A 22,586-nucleotide genomic window follows, 5' to 3' on the forward strand; every position below is an offset into this window, starting at 1 on the left:
CGCCTAATATTTACAGAAACACATTAAAACAGGACTGTTATGGAAAATCAAAATGTTAACTGTACCAGTATAAGTCTATGCACATCAGATAATTAGTAATATTAACAATATAATAAGAAATCAAAGTAGCCTATATCACTTGGCGATTCTTTCCTTCTTATACTTAAACAGCATATTCGAATACCTGAAATTCAGTTATAGCTTTTAGTTTTGGTGTACTACCCCAAGATTTTCAGTGGCCCCATTTGGCCATCCCTCTGGAAAAGTTCTGGGGGCACCACTGTACAGGAGCGCCCTGAAGTGAATGAAAATCAAAGACAACTTTGAGGAAAGGAAAGACCTATTTAAAAACCCTCATGCAGTACACTATCCGCCACATGCTCATTTCCATGCCAGCCATCTGAGGTGCACCACAGGAAGTTGTTCTGATCCACCAGAAAGTGTCCTTTCTGTGTATTCCACTATCGTGATTCTAACACCATGGGGATCTACTGTACATGACTCATCAATATAGATATATCCTGTATAGATACTGTATGTATGTATGTTTGTATAGGAGTTATTATTGTATGCTGTTGGTTTGACCAAAACCTGGGTGTAACACCGCATGATATCGATGTTATAAAATGAAGACACACAGAAGATTCACAGACTGGTGATAATGATGGTGGTTTTTCTTGTCAATAAATCACATTTACAACTGCACATAAAATACATGGTTTTTTTAGTAGGAAGCAAAGGACCTTCTTTATAGAATATAAGTTTACCACATTTTAATGAATGATTCTTAACAGGATTTGATTTACAGCTAGCTATTTTAGACCTGCCATATTACGACTACATTGGAAGGCTGCCATGAGTCACGGCAGTTGTAGCAACTCTTACTTTTTTCAAAGATTTTTTTTTGTCATAAAGGGGATACAAGGAACAGTTCAAATATGGGAAGGTTGTAACACCTTGAATTCCTCCAATCAGAAACAAACTACAACAACATTATATCATTATAATCTGTGCTAGCAGTCGGACTAGGTTACATGAGGTAAAAACCTAGCTGATACTGGGATGGTTGCAAGGCTTTCATAAACTAGATTACATGCTAATTTAATGACAATCAATTCCATGCTAATAGTCAGTGGAAGAGCCAAAGAAATTTCAGTCTCTGCACACTGGAATGGTTGTAACAGTGGCGTAACCAGCTGTGGCTCAGGAGGTAGAGCAGAGTGAGGACTTCTTGGACTCAATTTTGCATCAATCTTTTGACCATACTTTTTAAGCCTCTGGGCCGGCGATAGCCTTGGCCAAAAGCATTATGTTTTTCAAGTTGTGTATCTGTCCGTCCCTTTCACGTGCATGTGATATGTCAAGAACCATTTGAGAGAATTTCTTCAAATTTTGCACAAACGTCCACTAAGTGATGAATTGATTTGATTTTGGTGGTCAAAGGTCAAGGTCACTGTGACCTAGCACCCATCTCATTCTTGTGAATGTGATTTCCTAAGGGGCCATTGAAGGAGTATGCTTAAATTTGGCACAAACGCCTACTTTGTCTCAAGAATGAAATGGTTTGAATTTGGTGATCGAAGGTCACTGTGACCTTACAAAACATGTTTTTAGCCATAACATAATGTTCTACATAAAACACTTTACTGGCCATTATTCAACGTCACATCTCAGAAACAGACGGGGAGACATTGCTTCAGACACTTAATTGCTGACACTAATCTTGGGTGTCTACCTTGAACCTGTTCTGACTGTATAGATCTTCTGTGCTGCCGGCGCAAAGATGTGTGAGAAGCATCCATGTTTTCACAGACATGGATGTAAACTGTACAAGCAACCTAAATGCGTTTGCAGAAGCATACATCTGTGAGGCTGTAATTCTAGTTTTACTCGTTTCTTGTGTGTTCCCCAACTCACACAAAGACCACATTCAGCACCAGTAAATATCTGTCAGATGTCAGTAGCAGTGACCAAAGGAAATTGTCCATTTCAGGTTTCACAGTTACATTTTTATTATTCACAGTGTGAGGATATTCATTTGTGTCATATCACATTCACATATTACACTTTATATCATTCTTTTAACCCGTAAAAAAGTCATAAAATAAATATGCACTGTCAATTCAGTTCATGCTTGAGCTGTTTGCTGTGGAGGCTCTTAACAGGCAGAAGAATCCATGTTCTTTCACATGCACAGACTGAGAACCACATAGAACAAACATCTGCTATTGCAGTCAGGTAAGACTTATAATACACTTTACTTTCATCGAGAAACTTATAGCATTAAAGCTGTAGTTGGTAACCTTTATATAAATGAGTTTGTCATATTGCTGAAACTGTCATTATAGCTACACAGTAGTACATGAGACAGATTATCTGTGGAAAAAAAAAAAAAATCATTGTAGCGCTTCTAATTGCATTTGCAAGAATCCAAACTTGCAATCTTTCTCATTTTACAGCTAAACAGTACACTAATATGTTTCTGAAAACATGGACGGAGAGAAACAGGCAATGCAGTAATAGAATCTTGATTCATATTTGATCAACGACATTCTCGGAACCCATCGGCTATATTCGGCGTCTGACTTCCGGCAGACGGCGATACAGCCTCTGGGGGCAGACCCCCGATTTTTTGGCATTCCGGTTTGATTTGGGCAGAGGAGGCAAATTTCCGTTTCCGACTTCCGTTTATATATAAGTAAATATGCTGAACCATTGCGATGGATTCAGAATTTGCAGTGATGCCAATTATGTTCCGCCTCGTTAGTTCACCGCACGGAGCGTTTAACCTGGCAACAGCTGCAGCCGGCTCAAACGTGATTGGTCAATATCACGCGGACTACAAACAGCCTACAACCGGAAACCAGGGCTCTTCCGCTCTTCGTCTGGAGGCAAGGTCTCCGGGGTTTGCCTACAGACTCTACATTCACTGAATGTAGAGTCTGTATATAGAGACTAGATCAGCGATGCCTACTTTGACCGCATTCACTAGCAGTGACTGGCATGACAGACAGCTGCCTTGGAGACTCCTTGGCCTGCAGTGGGCTTTTGCAAATATCATTAGAAGTACTGGGAGAAGGCAGGACGAGGAACATTATTTTTTTTACAGACTTTCTGTTTCATGTCCTGCTGTGTGGATATTGTTACAGTTTCAGCAAATATGACAAAGTTTTTTTTTCTTTCATAAAAATTTCCAACTACATCTTTGATGTCCAGTGTTGTGGCCACCCTTTAAAAAGGGAAAGATTTAGAGCAGCAGGACTTCTGTACATTCACCCGCTGCATGTGATGAAAAGCTAATAAGTAAGGTTGGTGTGCTGCCATCAAGCGAAGGTTTTTATGAAAATTCAAGCATTTACAGTCAATAATTCCATCTCCAACATGACAGAGGTTACGATCTTTTATTCCAGTCACTCTGTAAAAGCAGCAATGAAACTTGCCTTGTTTTGCTTAATAGGAGCAGTTTACCCTACAGTACCTTAAACTACTTCATTAGGTGAACTTTTAGTGAGGAGTAGTAGTGTTTTGTGATGGTATGGTATAAATGCTGTTTCAGAGGCTTCTCCTACATGACAACAAGAGAATTTCTGGGAAAATCTTAAGTACTTGTCTTTGAGTATTAACTGGAGTGTTACTGTTATTATATATGTAAATATATATATATATATTACTTGGTTATATTACTCATCACTAGCAAAATAAAAATAATTATTGTTAACTAATGCAAACATTTTGTTCGGTCAGATTACAGTAAAACTCAAAACACCCTGCAGTAACAGAGCAGTAGCATGTCACATGACCACATGCAAACATGGGACTTACACATTATTAGGACTACACGGCACAGGAAGAACAATGTGTAGCATTAAAAGAAGGGTATTCTGATGTAGACTGTCAGTTCACTTGATCATGCACTGCTTGTTAAGACATCAGTGCTGGACAAAACAAAGACAATAGCATATTCTGTTGTGAGGTGGAATGTTCTTTTGCACCGTTGTGCGCCTATCCATCACTAGTGTGGGTTTGTATAGTAATGGGCAAGAAAGTTTTGACATGTACCATATAGCCACAGTGTGTTTTGGACTTCAGATGGAAGGTGACGTGGTCACAGGCTGGTCAAAGGTTCGAGGTCAGTTTTCAGAGGAGTCGGTCTCCTCTGTGGAACCATCACTCTCCACCTCCATCTTCCTCCTGTGGTGGATGTTCCTCCTGGGGGATGCCTTCCTCTGCACCTCCTTCAGCCCCCCCACTGCACTGCCACTGCTGTTGCTGCCAGGACTCACTGAGATCTGGGCAATTCTGGACAGCATGGGACAAGGACAGAGATAATGATTAAGAAAAGAAAAAAGAAAGCAGAATGGACAGAAAGTAAAGTCCAAACAAAGGAAAGATATAAAGGATGACAAAATGAGGAAACAGCAAAAGGAAAAAAAAGAAAGATGTTTTAAAATGTTTTGCTTGTTACAATACAGTCATCCTGCACAGTATACAGTGTACTGTCTGTGTTGTTGATACAGGTGTGTGTGTGTGTGTGTGTGTGTGTGTGTGTGTGTACCCAGAATTGCTACATAGTGAGGACCGAAACATGTTTTTGACAAACAGAGGGAGGACAGTTTTGGAAAGTGAGAACATTTTGGCCAGTCCACACTACTTTAATGGCCTGTTTGAGGTTTAAGACTTGGATTAAGGTTCAGTTTATAGTAAGGTTTAGGGTTGGGGTCAGGGTTAGGCATTTAGCTGTGGTGTTTAAGGTGAGGGTAACGGGCTAGGGAATGCATTATGTTAATGTGTGTGTGTGCATGTGCATGTGCATGTGTGTTCTTACAGTTTGTCCAGTTCCTGGTCCATTTCTGGGTCAATGAGCAACTCTGCCTTGCTGGGTAACGCTCCTGCAGAAAGAGGGATGAAACAGCAGGTTAAAACAGAGACAGAGGTTTTTACTCTCAAGGTATAAAACCAAGCACTATATAAACTGCTTTGTTCCAGCTGCCATCAATCTGGTAAACAAGCTGTAGAAAAAATGTACAAAATCATCATTTTGGAGCCTGTATTTATTATCTGTTTACAGTTTTTAGATTGTTTTTATTTCCGGTTTTCTTTTGTAATTTAGGGTTTCTATAAGTATTTATTACATATTTAAAGTTCTGAGTAGCACTGGAGCACTTTTACCAGTATGGTCTTGTCACGTTTTATCCTGATGTTGCTTGCAGTTTCTGAAACTGTGTCAATGGATGCTTTGTACTTTCATCTGCAAACCAAATCCACCTACAGGTACAAAAACGGTAACCTGAACCTGCACCCGACTCTACTGTATGACGCCATAGTATGCTGCATCTCTTTATATGGCCATCTGCTCGAGTCACGCTACTGCAGGTGTTTACACTGCATAGCCTACACTACATGAAGCTACATGATTACAACAGGTGAACATGCAAGTTTGGTCGTTGATGTTGTTAATATCTCCCTGATTTCAGATCAGATTCCTGCTGGAACATGGCTGGATGTGTTTAGTAGCTTTTACTGGTGATTTTGACAGTAGAAAATGCCACTAATCGCCATTCTCATTCCTGAGCTACAATGATGGTGCAGAGATGCTTAGATCCAACAGACCCAAAAACGCAGACTAATCAGAGCAGACCGGGCTTTTCCGGGAGCACAGACAGTATGAGAAAATAAAGTGTTCTTTAAACAATAAATCATGTAAACGTGTTCTAGTAGAAACCTTAAAGACAAGTATGAACCTGAAAATGAGCATAATAGGTCCTCTTTAAAGCACCTTAATTGCCTAGCTGCAGGGAGGCATATGGGCAAAATGCTGGATCATCTACGTCATCACGCTAATTTGAATAAATTATCCGGAACTTTGAGGTGCGATGGAAACGCAAACCACACAGATTACCAGGAATTATTTTACCCAGGTAAATAAATTCCTGGTGATAAAGGTTCCTGGAAATGTTGGTGGAAAAGGGGCTACTGTGTATAAGTCATGTCTGAAATCCGTACAGAAGTGGACATTATAGTAAAGCAAACTGCATACACTTACACACACATCATACAATTGTACACTCTGCAACGTGTTTAAATTCAACAACCTTTTGTGTGTAGTAGCAGTAGCAATGTTAGCATGGTAATATGTAATGTTGTACCTACCAATAGTTTGGTTGATGGTCTCATGTTTAGCCAGGCTCATTAGGAAGCTGTAGTAAGAGACTTTGTTGGTCTGTTCCAGTGCTTCCCTCATACAGGACCTGGGAGGATGACTACACACAGACACAAAAAAGTCAGCTAAAACACACACAGGACAACATATCAGTGTTCAACAACACTTCTCCTGTTTGTTTTCAGCTGCTGCATAGATGAGTGCTGCTGGCGCCTGAGGGAATGTCATACTTGTATTTGTGCTGACCTTGAGCAGGCTGGCTCTCTGAATCAGCGTATGTGTCTGAGAGACACCAGCCCTGCGATCTACCACTTGGAAGCAAACCATTTCCACAGGGAGAGAAAAACAGATAGAACACCGGCACTCATAAGTTTATTCATTTAATACTCTATGTGTCACACTGATGATGGCTCTTTGGCTGAAACGTGTCCGTGTCTATATGTTTTTGCCCATATCAAATAAATGAATTCTACTATGAGTGCTGAAGTTCTATCTGTTTTTGATCTTTGCCAGTACCATTCACCTTTTTTATACTGTCTAACATTTTTGGAGTTGTGCACACTGCTATTTTTCATTACAGTATATGGAGGGATAAATGACAGCCACAGGCCTCTCAGAGTGGCATCATCACTTGTACACTGTCATTCTAAAAGACTCTGATGTGGTATAAAACTATGCTTTTAATTTAGTGGAGTGACTAATGATCTGTGTGGTGTTTACTGAGATTTATAAGGCAATTGAAAGAGACAGGGTCTCTCTGACACGGTTAGGAAATGACGACGCACTGATATTGCAGATGGTATGCAAGCTGGGATGTCTGCCTTTCATTGCCTGTCTTGTCTGAAAAATCTTCAGACACAGACAACAGTAAAAAGAGGTAAATAGATCTATTTGTGTACATTTTATGGAGTAAAATAGAAAGCCATACCACTCACATGTAGATATTAGCTTGTGTATGAATTTGTAAAAATGATGTTTCCTTTTTTCACCTGTGTTTATGTATTTTGATTAATCGATCACAGTTCCACTGACAAAACAACTCAAGACTTTATTACATAAATACAATTCTTCCTCCCCCACTTCCACAACTAGCACATCCAATTTGGGAGAAGCAGGAGCAGAAGGTTGTGGGTGACACCGCCTCTGCTAGTGCATACATCCCCACACTCCCTGCCAGCGCTGAGCCTGCTGTCGTAAGAAGAGAACCAACCACTACTGCCAACATTGCCACCACACCCACAGATTACGTTGTGGACATAACTACAGCTGCTATCTGCTGTTGTATTTATGACATTATTAGGAGCACAGAGAACAGCTGGCTGTTACGGATGTGTGATACAAGATATCAGCCAGGACCAACACTCATGTCTGCATTATTCACACGACTAATGTTATAAATACAATCACAGGTTAACACTTTGACATGTGGACATGAGGGGATCAAACCATGTGATTAGTAGAAAAGTAGCACCTAGTGTCACTGGGAACTTGACAAACTGTACTGTATGTGCATGCAGCGTTCATTAAATAGTATTCACAGTGTTACATGCTACATGAGGTAAATACTTAGGTTTTTTATTACAAGCTGTGACAGAGGGACTGGTATTGTTTCCACCGTGTGTGTGTGTGTGTGTGTGTGTGTGTGTGTGTGCGCGCAACAGCCAATGGAAAATGAGGACACTGTTTAAAATGGAAAGGTGTACACATAGCACAACATTATGTGTAAATGACCTATACAGTAACACATAGACAAAAAGTTAGAGTGTTTTACCGCAGAGGCCATGTTAATGTCAACATGTTTTTAATACGCTATTAACATGGCAAATTTTCACATGTCAACAACGTATTGACAAGAAGTTAATAGATTGTTGTCAATTTGTTGCTGGCAATGTGTGTCCTCACATGTCAGTATCATATGTTTTTGCCCTCTCTGGCATTCCATGTTCTGGTAGTCATATCTTTTCTTGTGTATACTGTACAGTACAAAACAAATCCTTAAAGGGTGCCTGGTCCCAGTGAGTGAGGACTACACTGTGTGTGTGTGTGTGTGTGTGTGTGTGTGTGTGTGTTTTACCTGCGTTTGAACCTGTCACAGAAGGCGTCTATACACTGAGCCAGAGTGGATGGATCAACTCCGTCGTGCTGCAGCTCCTCTGTGTCATTCTCCTCTGCAGCCACAGAGGGGAGCTGCTCGATGGACGTGGACGTGGGGACGATGACAGTGTTAGGACTCTTCCCTGCTAACAGATCCTGGTAGATCACCAACACACTGTCCAGGAACTCTACAGACACAGGGGGATGATGGGCAATTGGAAGTCAGGGGGTTAAATTCTGTTTGATGCAGCTTTTTTGGATATGGGATTATACTTTCATCATAAATTAGAAAATAGATAAAAATAAGATATTACATCTGATAGATGATTCCTTGCTCACTATTGGCGGTTTCTGTTATTACTTTCATATCAGATATCTGAACATGAGAATCATTCAAGTGTGGTGTACAAGCTTTTCCTCTTTCTTTAAAGGAGAGCGCAACTTCTCATCCTTAAACTATTTAATCTACAATCTAAGAGCTTTACCCCAGACTAGGCGAAACAACAAACAATGATGAAAACGATAAAGGTCAGACGTATGAAAAATTCATGTAACACATCTCTTACTGTAGCGAATCAAATTCAAACTGTTTAAATGTGATTCTGTTGAGAAATAATTATAAACAGATGCAAATCATTAACACGCCCATGTTAATAAAGGTAAGTAAGTAAGTAAGTAAGTAAAGTTTATTTATATAGCACCTTTCACAGATACTAGATCACAAAGTGCTTTCCAGTAGACAAAGCAAGTACAACAATATAACACAACATTAAAAACAAAGCACAAAACAAAGCATTAAAAACAAAGCAAGGCAAAAGACAAGGTGTCTGCAAAGTGCAAAATGTAAATAAAACAAAATAGTAAAATAGAATAGAAAGATAGTAAGAGATTGATGGGGTAAAAGGAGTTAGTTAACCAAAGGCCTGGCTAAAGAGCAGTGTTTTCAGTTGTTTTTTAAAAGTGTCACATGACGCTGCGGATCGCAACGAAAAGGGGAGGGCATTCCAAAGTTTGGGAGCAACCGCTTGGAAAGCTCGGTCTCCACGAGTGACGAAACGAGTACGTGGAACTGACAGTAGGAGCTGATCCGAGGATTTTAGAGTGCGACAAGGAGTGTAAGGTTGAAGGAGGTCTGTGATGTATGCAGGAGCATACATCACAAGTTGATTTGGAATTCTACTGGAAGCCAGTGCAAGGAGGACAGGATTGGAGTGATATGAGCCCTCTTATTGCTACGGGTTAAAAGCCGAGCAGCAGCATTTTGGATAGTTTGGAGACGGGTCACAGCCAAAGTGAGTGAAATATGTGTATAACAGGACATGCTATAAATAGCCAATATTCAACAGTAGTTTCTGTTGTACCTTGGTAGTAGAACTGCAGCTGGAGGGCATAAAGGAAATCAGAGAAAGACATCAGGCAATCTATGGCGTCGTCCATCAGAACTATTCTACAGGACAAGGAGAGAGCACATGACATCAGTTTACACTGCTCTTCTGTCAACCAATTAAAATTATAGTTGGCTCAAACTGTCACTGTATCCTGACAGTAGTGCATGAGACAGATAGTCTGTTAAATAAATCATGTTCCTCTGCCTCCTTGTAGTGTCTCTGATGGTATTTGCAAAAATCCATGAGAATCCATGAGATGATTTGCTCCAGTTGGTGGGCGGTGCTTCGTTTTGGCTTGACTGATTCTAACATGGCGTCACAAACTTTCTTATTTTACAGCTCAACAGGCACTAAAATATGTCACTGAAAACAGTTTAGGTGAGAAACAGGAAATGCAGTAACAGAATCTTGATTCATATTTGATCAGCGCTGCCTAGTTTGACAGTTTGACTACCGTTCCCGAACAGTGATTGACATGATTGACAGCTGCGTTAGAGACTCCTCAGCTCTGTTTGGTTGTTTCTTTCACATGCAGTGGACATTTGCAAATGCCATTTGGAGCACTAGGAGAAGGCAGAGGGACATGATCTTATTTCACAGATTATTTGTCTCTTGTACTACTGTCTGGACAGTAAACTGGTCACTGAGGGACATATCCTAGAAGTAACACATGTCAAAGAAAAAACAGTATGCATCTTAGACCAAAAAATGTGAGTAGTGCAACATGAAAATACATTCTAAAATATGTGTGAAGGGCTTGAGGAGAGAAGATTCTGCACATGACTGAAAGATTATATGTCTGTTTTAACATACAGCACTGTCATGTACAGTCTACACAATATAACTACATGATACTTACTGCAGTGTACTTTAACACTACTAAAATGACCGTCCTATTTGCTCTACAGTATCTAACTCAAACTCATCATCAGAGTAAACTGAACAGGCGTATCCTCACAGCATGCATGTTGAAGTCATGGTAACCACACAAACAAAGGTGTAACCTCTTTGGAGTGTTAAACTACAGCACAAAGAAATCCTGGTCAAAAGAGTTTAATGGAATAGTAAACATGTAGAGAAGAGACTAAGTATGGTGTGTTGTCTGAGGCGTGCCCATGCACTGACCTGGCTGCACTCTGCACCAGCTCCAAAGGGAAGTCTGGACACATTAACTGCAGCAGCGACCTGTACTCCAGCATGGACAGTAAGTCTGGAAGACAACAAGAGAATAAAACTCATGTCAGTTACAGATTATAAAACAGTGAAGCACTGATTTCAATGTTAAAGACAGTCAAATCCACCACTCTGGCTAAGCAGGCTGTGAACACTACTGTATTTCCTATTTTTAATTCACTTAACAGTCCGTGATAACTTTGAATACAAGTCTTATGTCATAACATTACCCTAGCCTTATATAGAGAAAGAGGCAATTATTTAATGACTTAAACAATCTAACTTCAATGAAAGCAGAAACGTTTCCTGCTCACTCTCACCTCCACTCTTGCCAATCTGTCTGTAGCATCTCCAGAAGACTCTGATGAAGGAGGCTCTGTTATGAGGAGTGGCCTTAATGTAGTTATACTCTCTGAAGAGCACGTGGTTACTGTTTTTTACACTGCTAAAACTACAAACACACAGAGACAAATGACAAAAAGAAGCAAAATTTGGGTAATCACTTTGTTAAAAATTACACACACATGATGCATTACATTGTATTTACATCCCCCAACTCTCGCAGCTAGGACAACAGTCTGTCTTGTGAGACAGGAATGTGATCTAGTTTTGTGGAGACTCCTCACTGTTTGGATTACATTTGGTACATAACGTATATTCACAGACTGTCTACATGTGTCAGCCACTTAAATGTAATGCTTTTAAAGACCTTTTCAAGATCATTTTAACCAAATTTAAGACTGATATTTGCACAAATCAGATTGTTCACATTTAACCACTGCAAGTAAGTATATAGGTCAAGTTATACATAAGCTGCTGAGCAAGGTTTTATGTAGGAATACAGTGATTAGAGTGAGTTAGGTTCATCTACATTTTGCCAACAGGCAAATGCAAAACAGTATTAGGTTAAGTGATGGGTTTAAAAACTTTATACGCCCAGCCTAATTTAGGCAATAACCCACCATTAAGCTTAACAACAAGGAAGCTAGTCTTGCATAAAATGACATGAAATTTGCATCACCCGGCCTTTCATAATGGTATTTGTGAACAAGCCAGAGCCCTAACAAGCTTATTATGGTCTGAGACTCTGGTAAAAGTTGTCTGAAAGCTGAAATGTCTTGGGGTGCACAAACCTTGTCTCCATGTCTTTTTTTCCACCCTAAAACTGTACAAAACAAAAATAAAACACTAATTTTGCTTAATATGTTGAAAAGCATGTATCATCTTTAACTACAGGCCTTTTGGAGATCAAATCATCTTCTACTTACTTAACTAATCACAGTAAACAACATTTTGACCAGGGGTGCCCAAACTTTTGCATGCCACTTTATATTCTATTGTATTTTTATTTTGATTTGTCACCTGCAGCCTGAATTTTGTGTTTTCCTTTACATAAATTAAGACATTTCCACCATAAATTGATGCAGATAAATTCAGCAGAATGCAGGAAGCTAAGTTTATGATGCTCAAAATTTCCTGGGGTAGGACCCCGAGACTCCCCACTTAATATTTGTCCCTCAAACGTTCAAACAAAATGACACCCCAGTCTGCACGACTGTATGGGTATCGATAGGAATAAATATGTAAGTAAGTAAAAGAAGTGCTACTGTATGCAACTTTATTTTTTATTAATCATAATGAGCAGGGTGCCCTTTAATCCGCTTGAACATCAGCCCCAAATAATGTCTGTGCATGGCACTGACAGATTCTGGGTTGGTTTGCAATATGAAAAGGCTGGCCAAGTTATAATGAATAGCCACTTTCATTATATTCAGTTTCTGTCTTTGTGGTGATGTATAATTACAAAATGGCTGCATTAACCCCTGTCCAAACTTTTTTTACAGACCTCTAGAAGAACCCTCCCTGTGTGTATAGCTACAGTAGGTGACTGACTGTGTGTTGAGTGTAACATACTATTCAGCAAAGTAGCGGATCACCCCAAACTGGGTGTATTCCTCTTTATGTTCCAGCAGCTGGGTCACTGCATCACTCAGGTAGAACAACACGTTACTGTCCGCTGGAAGAAAAGTGAACACACAAGAATCACACGTACAGATACAAAGATAGACCTTAAATTCACTGACGATATACAGACGAGACAGAGCTGCGATTAGAGAGCTCACAACTGTTAAATGAGAATATACACACAAAGAGGAGTTAGCTAAAGAGCCCAACTGTTAGCAGCGCACAGCTAACACAGAACGTACCGAGGTACTCGTCATCTGGGACGGTGGAATTAAAGCGGTTCATTCTGCTCGTCCTTTCAGGGGATAAGGCTGAAATTAACATTAATAAACTTGAGATATATGAAGCTATTATCGACGGAGTGTATAGCTAGCTATGTACAATTTCAGTTTAATACACTTAATTTCAGTAGCCATGGAATTTTGCAAGCTATCGGTGTCCTGATATCAACATGGTGGGCTTCCATAGAAACAGCAGGATGTTGTGAGTTACACTAATTGCATCCCCCTGAACAACACAGCACACAAAGGTTCCTATTGCCCACATAGACATAATAATAATAATAATAATAATAACAACAACAACAATAATAATAATAATCATAATCATAATAATAATTGTGATATTATTGTTGTAATATTAATAGTAATAAGTATGCTACTGTGGCTGCCATTTAGATTTGTCAGTCAGCTAAAATACCAGTCCGTACCATTATACTGTATTATACAGGACCATAAATATTGCTGTGACAAGGAACTTTATATTGTAGGCTAGCATCATGCCTGTTATACAGTGTACATTATAGTTAGTATTCTCTAATACTCAGTATGCTAGTTGTGTTGTTCCTGAACGTCAAAGAGGATTAGAATCAGGTTTATCATTGGACCACCAAATGACTCCTCAAATCATTAATTGCAGGTTTGCTTGCAAGATTGTGGCTGTGTCTTTCTTATATCAATTACTACAGTGCTTCTCTGTGAAGCAATCCCAAACTTTTGCTCAATCACCATTTACATCACTTTTTATTTCCTCCATCTGGCTCATGTAAGCTTTCAAAATGTCTCACTTTGGTACTGTCCTCACTTTTCATTTGAGTGCTGTTCTACTGCAGAGCTTTTTATGAGTATAATAATGTTTACAGCAGAGTCATCTCTAATGCGGCTCTTCTTTGCTTATGCAAATATATATAAATATACTCTGCACCATCAGGCCCTCATCTTTTGCATAAAGTCTCTTGGAATGTTAGTGGAGACTGTTGGCTTTCTGTTCTTGAGTGGTAAGCATCTGTAGAGCCTGTGTTTTTGAAATTACACCAACATGTCTAATGTGCTGCTACACTGAACTCCTTTTTTTCCTGTAATTAAGGGACTGTTGCTGTTTTATAATTTACAGCCGTTGGAGAGTTACAGTTAGACAACTGAAGATATATTAAATGAAATGCTGTTGTGGGTTGTTCTTCTCTAAGTGTTACATTTTCAAACAGTTAGAATGCTATGTACAATAGTATTTCATGGAGAAATGTGTACCCTTATTCATTGTGTGTGGGAGTGTGAGAGGCTCCACATGTTAAGTGTGAAGGTGTCCTTTTTAAGTGAAAAAGTCAAAAACAAAACAATTTAAAAAAAAAAAAGTTGAAATACCTAATTCAAGACTACTTGTGGTATTATGCACAATTGTGTGTTTATTTACACATTGACATCATTTATTTAAATTACATATGCGAATAATAAAACGATATAAACATGAAACGGGATTTAAAAAACGTCAGCCAGTCGAATCAGGTATGTGTAAAGGCAATACCTGACATTAACCAATAATAGAAAGATTTTCATAGTTACAGGGAGGGCTAAATTTCAGACTGGCCAATCAAAATATCTCGTTATGAGAAGCGATACATATGATGGTCCAATCAGAAAAGGAAGTTTCTACATTAGGGGCGGTCTATAGTTCAAATGCAACCAATCAATGGCTTCGTCTAGTGACAAATAAGGAAGCTGCTAATAAGTTATACGGAGTAAATTGTTATGTATGAGACGTAAGTCCAACATTAAGTGGAGTGTATTGGGTGTACTGGTGTTTCCTCGTCTGTGTTTATGCTTCATGCAGTGAAAGTGTACACATTAAACAAAACAAGGATGTAGTCAGGGTGGTGCCCCTGTCTCCGCCCCTCCTCTGTCTCTCCGCCCTTGGAGACATTTCAAAAAGCTGTAACAAGTTGGACAAAGGCAGCAGTGGTGGGACCGGAAATTGGTATTCATTTGTTTTTAAAATAAGAGCGCAAAAAAATCTCAGTTGCACAGAAAGACATAAACGAACGACACTGTATTCCGCAACTTAGATTTACCTAAGATATTTACTCCTGCACAATTTATGTGAATGACTTATACACTTTCTATTAACCGAGAAACGTTGCAGCTGACAGTTTTATTTAGAAACCGGAAGTTGTGCTTTGTCTTCAGGGCGGCGCTGCTTGTATAAAGCTCCGCTGGACTCTTCTGTAGTGATCCCATTATCAACCCCATCCAACTGGGCAGTCAGCATCGTATTGTCTCCTAGAGACGCAAACAGGTATCCAGCGATATACAATTCATTTCTTATTTTAGTCCAAACTCGTATTTTACTCTGACTTAGCATGCTAGCTTGTTGCGTTTGTGCATCTGTCGTTGTGAACTGCGTTGTTAGGCCTGGCTGTGTTGGCGCTTGTGGAGGGTTAGCTCATAGCCTTGTTTCTAAGCAGCTAACGGCAGCTATCTGCCGCTAGCAAACAATAAGGTCTCGCTATTAACACAGGCTTAAACTAATACATTTTGCCACATATGTCAACAGCCTTCATGATGGGCGCCATTGTTAGCTGCTTGTATTTTTTGCCGTAGCGGCTTGAACCAGAATGAGCGGGTTAACGTGCTAACCTAGCAACTGTCACAGTCGTTGCTAAGTTCGCTATTTAATGGCGCTCATCTGACTAGCTTGTAACTAACTAACGTCAGCTAGATAATACGGTGACCACTCCCAGCCTTGGCAAACTGGAAACAGCATTGGTGACATTCATTGACATGGCTAACTAGATAGCACAGCTTGAAATAGGTTGCTAACCTAATTGGTTATGGCTGGCTGTATTTGATGGTGCAGTCTAGCCTCCGGGAGCATGTAGGGTAGTTAGCCTCCTCCAGTCCTCATGTGTTCATTCTTGTATGCAGTTCAAAATCCCAGTAAGAATTCTGGCGGTTTACTGCTATCTCCTTCATGCATACTGTCATACCTGTCTTACATGTGAAACACGACTGGGATTACATCTGGGTGATATATTAATATGTCAGTCTTGTGATGTGTGGCAAATTCTTGTCTGACGTCTTGTAACTTAAATATTTATGAGTCCTAAAGGCATTATAACAGTTACAACTTTGATCTAACGTTAAACTGTTGTCTCAATACGGAATGAAAATGGAATGCATCTGCCTGCTTGGACATCTTTTCACATTACTAATGAGCTTTCTAAGATTGTATAAACCCACCTATAGTTCACATGGTGTATGTAAGCAACAATAGCGCTATCCTTAAAGGGGAACTACGTCCATTTTCAAAATTCATACATGTTATTCCTATGGTTTAAGACAGTCCAAAAATATAACCTTGTGATATCATAGAGCAGGGATACTCCAACTTGCTCTGCCTGGGGGCTACTGTGCAAATGACAGGGGCCAGATTTGGAAAATATATATTAGTAAAGCAGATGGCTAATTTTTAACCCTTTGACATTTGCTGTCCTCGCTCACCTTTGCCAAGAGACAAATTCAGTCACAGCAGCCCCGCACAGGTCAGGTGTAAGCAGGGGCATTTCCAGGATTTAAGGACATTTAGGGTTCAACCTAGATCTCTGTTGGGGGATTTTGGGTATCCTGCCCTTGCACTTTTTTTTCTCTTTTTTTCTGACAGACAAGCTCTTTTTTGATGCCTTTTATGCACTTTGGAGCCTTATTAACATTCAAAGTTAAAAAAAAATTCCCAGTGTGAATCAATTTATTTTCATTGTGAATGATGAAAAATGGCCAGCGGGCCATATAGTACCCTATCAATGACCAGATTTGGCCTGCGGGCTGTTAAGTTGAGTATCACTGTCATGAGGTTAAAAATCTGGAGCTGTTCCATAGACACTGAATGGTGAAAAATGTTCTCAATGATGCTGCAGGCCGACAGAGGGATGCTCTCAGTATATGGGTACATTTTCTGTTTCAGAGCTAAGAACAGTACTATAGAGTAAAGCACATTTGGGTATTAAAAAGAAAACAAACAGTGTGTGGGTCCACAAAATCAGTCTCCCATTCACTGGCTATTGATTGGCTCCAGACTTTATACCCTATGACATCACAAGTTTGAGATTTACTTCTCTGGTTTCTGGCATTGAGAGAGAGTAGCTCATGTTCACAAATATTGATTGAACTTTCCTAGGCCATGGAAATAACATTGGAATTCTTAAATTAGGTGGTGTTCCCCTGTAAGCACTGTATCGTCACTGTGTATTTCTTATAATTGTGATGAGATGACTCTTGGAAGGGTATCAAGTCACTTTGTGCACCGACCATAATGAATAACCAAGGTCACATTAAATTGCACTGCTTTTTTTGGTGGAGTTAGGTGCTCTTTCCATCCAGAGGTTTGCTATAGTTTTTGTGTCATACATTTGTAGCAGGTGTTGTGAACTTTGAAGGATGCCACTGTACCAGTACGCCTATAAACTATTCTAAAGGCTACATTTGCTAAATTTGCATTGCTTATGTGTCAGACTGGCTCCAAGCTGACAGTACTTTGCCGAGCTATGGGTGATGTCTTTAGCTTGTTTACTAGACTGGCTTGGATCAATATGAAATATGAACCCATGGCTCCTCCCTGAATGTGCATTTACAGTCACATGCTTATGCTTGTGTGGAAGTAAGTGCATTTAAGTGAGTGACACTGCAACTGAAGAAAGTACTTTACACAGTTCTTTGGTGAAGCACTCTTACAGGACTTGAGACTGAAGAGACAGTAACAACAATTTAACCTTTTATTATTCCCAAGTAAGGCTGTCAGCATCAAAAATCTATTATTGGTTGGGCTCATGTAGAAATTCTGTGCTCCACTTTCCCTTTGGTTTACTTGAGATAGTTTGGAGACCAGTGATCTACATTACATAGGACACACAGGGTTCTTGAAAGGTGCTTGAGATGCTTAAAAGTATTTGAATTGGGTAGTTGGATATTTAAGTACTGGAATGCCTTGAAAATCAGACATTTTTAACTTAGTCCTTGAAAGAGTACTTGAATTTAATTCAACAACAGTGTTGCAGCCAGGTTCACTGATTTGTAAAGTGAAACTGCTTTATTCAGTATTACTGGTTTGAATCAGCGGTTTTTTTTTTTTCTTCTTTTTTTTTCTTTCCTTTTAATGGAAAGGAGGCTTCTGCGAAAGTGCGAATAATTCGGCTCCAAGTAAAAAACGTCCTGAACCTTGAACACAGAAGGAATTCCAGCTTGGAGAAGTTTTAGCTGGTTGCAATTCTCACTGCTAGATGCTACCAAATCTCCCTAAATCTTACACACTTTACCTTTTTAAATTAAGATAAATCATGGATAGCCATGATGCACGGGTGTAATGGACTCTGTGCACACTCTCACACTGAATGAGGCAGTGCCTAGTACAGGTGGAGGAAGAGTGGACTAGTCGTAAAAATGCTGCCTCTGGTTATCCAGTACTACATTTCTCATTTCCTGCTCCCAAGAGTCTTAAGGGTTCTTTTTTTGGATGTCCAATAGTAGAACTTATTATTGGATAAGTTTTTTTATTAGTTTGATCAAGAGCCAACAAGGAATCAGTCAGGGTTCCTGGGGGCGACTAGTAAATTTAGGGTTTTGATTGTGTATAAAATGCCTTATTTGGGAAAAATTAAAACAAATGGACTTGAGGACATCAAACTAAAAAAAAAAAGGTTGATACTACCAATTAGGAAATTGCAGTGAATGTAGGGCGACTGTTTTGATTTTGTGTTTATCTTGACACAACAGTCATAATTATTAAAGTGTAATTGCTCATGAGCAGTTCTGGTGTTGTTAAATGTCCCAAGCTGAGGTGTGAGTGAGACGGCTTCAGCTGAAAGGACGATGTTTCTCATAAAATCTGGGTTTTTGTTTTCGGGTGGTGCTCTACCGACACCAAGATGTGACACATTTTAGGGTTCACTTATTCCCCAGCAGTAAACCACGGACGATTGCACCAAATGTAATTTTGTGTCAATGCTGCTGTTTTCCAGTTGAGTACCTTTGGGGAAGCCCACCCCCGAGTGGCCACCATGGGGGACGATAGCGAATGGATGAAGCTTCCCATCGACCAGAAATGTGAACACAAGGTGAGTGATTCACTGACCAATGTTTGTTCTCAGTGAAACTCAATTTCATTCACTCATTTAGAAAATATTTCTTTTAAGTCAAGTAATGACAACAGTTGTTTGTTATATTTCATCCATCCTATATACTTTCTGATATGTAATGTTTACTTTTGGTTCCTACTCGTCAGCTGGTGTTGACTGTAGCTTATCTTCACCCAAACTATTCTTTTATCGTACGTTAAAGTAAAAATAAATTCATTTCTCAGGTTCACTGTTAAACTAGCTCTTGCACAGTTTCCGACTGATAATCTCTTACAGACTTGCTTACTGTGTTTATTTGGATCCTTATCCCAGAAAGGCTTAAAATTTGGGATTAAACTACTACACAAATCTAATCCAAGTCTTATGAGCAAACCAATCCAGCATGACATCAGTCTTAATCTAATATACTGTAAGCATCTAATCTGGAGACAACGCAGTGCCATATGATTCTTTGGTTATTTAAAGTGCTTGGTTTTGCCTTTTCCCAAACTCGGTCTTAAACAATGAATTCTCATCAAATGGACTCCTAACTGGCTCCCTGTTAGGCCGCTGTATATAGTCCAGTAGCATCTGAACTTCTGCTTGAATGATTAAAGGATGAGCCTGGAGATATTCTAGATACGTACTGTCTGTATATCAAAGCCCGGTATCTTATTCGTGTGTGCCCTAGAGCTCTATTGTTGTCCAAAAACATTTAGACACCTCAATGCTGTTGTACTGGAAAAAAATCCCTCATTAGCATGAACACACAAACTGTCGTTTACTCAGTTTGACTCTGTTACACATGTACCATCCTGCTCTTACAAATGTGCTCTACTTCCATTTGGTTAGATCACCTAACTAAAACTAATGCAGGCTAATACAGCAGCCATATCATGAAGCCTGCCTTGAAGAAGCTTTTAATCAGAGCTGAAATATTTGAGGCCCAGACACACCAAACTTACATCAGAGAACTAGAGACAATGAAGGCCGACTGTTGCATTGCCTCACATTGCCTGTGTCTCAGCCAAAAAGTTACACTTGATCTCACCACACCAAGACTACAGCCAACAGCCTCCTTGTATGTATGTTATGCGTCTGCATGACAGGAAATTATTCGCCATGGCAGCAGGCGGCCGTGGTCTGTACTTGTCATTCAGAACGGGAAACTGGAAGACCGACAGGACAGATTCAAGATGCTAGTTGTCAGTTAGCACATTAACAACACAGCTCAACGTTGAAAGAACACATGACATTTACAGGGTGCACGCAAACCATCACACAGTTACTAACCATTTCTGCTGAAGAGCTCAATAGCTAAAAAAATAAATAAAGACGTCTTACCCAATATAATATGTTTCGAGCTCAGTTCTCCTTGACTTTAGTCATTTATTTGCTTTCCTTACTTACCTTTTTCTTCTTGTGCACTAAGCTGAACTGCCAGTCTGAGAGGTTTTACACAACACTGGCTCTGATGCTGAATCAACATGCTGAATAAGAAAAAAGAGAGCCTAGAAGTGCTAACTAGTGCCAGCTGTGGTGGACACACTCCCAAAATTACAATAACTGCGCTCACTGACAGCCCTATATTGACTGCCTGCCCGCCAGCTTGGTGTGTCAGAGATCTTAGTTAATGAATTGATTGCTTGATTGAAAGAAAATGAAATGGCGGCTTTTTTGATAACTGATTAACTGTTTTAGTAATTTTTCAAGCAAAACTGTCGAACATTTGGGGGTGTAGTTTCTCAGATGTCAAATTTTGAAGCTTTTCTTTGTCATATATGTTGTAAACCTAAAACAAATGATCAGTTCAGTTATGTTACCGGTTCACCGATGAGCCTGAAATAAAAGCCAGTGAACAATTTGCCTAGTGTGCACTTAAAGGGAAAATGCAGAAGATGATCTAAAACAGAAACTATGAATGTAGGTCACATCCCCTGTCCATTATACAGACCTCCATCTTCCCACCAGGAACCAGAAAGACATTTGTGCATTTGTCCTGTCCTGCTTCTCTTTCTCCATTTTAAGAAAGACAAATCTAATTGTGTACATCTAGTTTTGTGCTGACAAATCACAGCTGATGTTTATTTAACTTTGTATACCCCTTTTTCTTTTTGTCCTTCACCCTCTTCTTGGCGACTCTTGCTCGTCTCCAGGTGTGGAAAGCCCGTCTGAATGGTTATGAAGAAGCTTTGAAGTTGTTCCAGAGGATAGAAGATGAGAAGAGTCCAGAGTGGGGGAAATACCTGGGACTGATAAAGAAGTTTGTCACTGATTCTAATGCTGTGGCTCAGCTTAAAGGCCTTGAGGCTGCCCTGGCCTTCGTTGAGAATGCCCATGTAGCTGGCAAGTAAGTAATTGTTGCAACCATGTCATCTTCAGATTTATTTAAATGTCTGAAATTAGCAAGATTCGGGCTTAAAACCGCCCTGTGTTACAACAGTGCAGGAGGCTGTGCTGGTGGAGGCGTGTTGCTGAAGGCACCAGTGAGACAATGAAATGCAGTCCGGTTGAATTAACAGGTCTTTTAAAGGCTTACCAGATGCTGAAACACTGCACAAGTATTTGTAATACTCACAGACAGGAATATTAAAGTTCAGGAAATTTATCATGATGCTAAACTGAACAATTTTATCTTTCGTTTTGATGATTGTGAGGTAAATTGCAGACAAACTGTGGTCATGTTACAAAGTAATCTGCAAGGACTGTGCTTTTGAGTAGCCAACGCAATGCCCTGACAGATGGTGTTGCATTGCAGCAAAAGTTGAGCCCTTTGTTGTTTTGCAGTAGCACCCAACTGTGCCACCATGATGGGTATATTCAAATTTACGAGAGGGCAGCATTTTTTCATGCAGGACTTCACTGCTAAGTGTCATAGCTTTATGCTAGTTATGTTAGCATGCTGTGCTTAGAGTTATAATGGAGCTGAATTTTGTACTTTTCCCTAATGTTGTTACAATCAAGCCATGTTTTACGTGTTTTTTTAGGTGCGATAGTTTAATTCATCTTCACAGAAACTCAACACAGTGGCACAGAAACACCACGGCCAACTAATGTTTTGGAGGTGTAATTGCAGAGTGACGCAGACAGGCCACTGCACAAGTAGATATGCTCAAAACAGGGTTGGCCACTTGAGTAGACTTTAGGCTATAATCAGTGTTTAGGGAGGAAACGCGTAGTTTAAAGGAGTAAAGTTTAATTGGAAATTTTTCCCCTTGTTTAATTTATTTTTAAGAAAGGTTTGTGTTGAACCCTTCTCTGGGTTTTCCAGCAGAGGAACTTGATGTCAACCTGATTGTTGTGTATGGTGAGAGGCCTGGCAGTTGATCTTGGTAATACTGTATGCATCAGCTCCAGTTAGGCTATTCTGCTAGCGAAGCAGGCTTTCGGGACACAGTGTCATTTTTGGCAGTCAGCTGACTGAGCT

The 22,586-nt window shown here is 39.8% G+C and overlaps 2 protein-coding genes across 4 annotated transcripts in view; one reads left to right on the top strand and one right to left on the bottom strand.

Moving 5' to 3' along the window:
• Positions 1–1,987: 1,987 nt before the first annotated feature.
• cstpp1 (centriolar satellite-associated tubulin polyglutamylase complex regulator 1) lies at positions 1,988–13,253 on the bottom strand. Its single transcript, XM_033634565.2, has 9 exons — positions 13,023–13,253; positions 12,730–12,832; positions 11,136–11,266; positions 10,768–10,852; positions 9,616–9,701; positions 8,235–8,442; positions 6,151–6,260; positions 4,826–4,889; positions 1,988–4,299 (listed from the first exon to the last, which is right to left on the bottom strand). The coding sequence occupies exons 1-9, from the start codon at positions 13,102–13,104 to the stop codon at positions 4,131–4,133; spliced, it is 1,038 nt and encodes a 345-aa protein (XP_033490456.2). The 5' UTR covers positions 13,105–13,253; the 3' UTR covers positions 1,988–4,130.
• A 1,974-nt stretch (positions 13,254–15,227) lies between these two features.
• ckap5 (cytoskeleton associated protein 5) overlaps positions 15,228–22,586 on the top strand; it is a 43,568-nt gene continuing 36,209 nt past the window's right edge. For all 3 annotated transcript variants that reach the window (XM_033634464.2, XM_078168253.1, XM_078168255.1), the window contains exons 1-3: positions 15,228–15,348; positions 19,064–19,159; positions 21,316–21,509. In XM_033634464.2, the coding sequence (XP_033490355.1) occupies positions 19,103–19,159; positions 21,316–21,509 (251 nt within the window). In that variant the 5' untranslated portion in view covers positions 15,228–15,348; positions 19,064–19,102. The remainder of the gene's footprint in view (positions 15,349–19,063; positions 19,160–21,315; positions 21,510–22,586) is intronic.

Source organism: Epinephelus lanceolatus, chromosome 5 (assembly GCF_041903045.1).
Source record: "Epinephelus lanceolatus isolate andai-2023 chromosome 5, ASM4190304v1, whole genome shotgun sequence".
NCBI lineage: Eukaryota > Metazoa > Chordata > Actinopteri > Perciformes > Serranidae > Epinephelus > Epinephelus lanceolatus.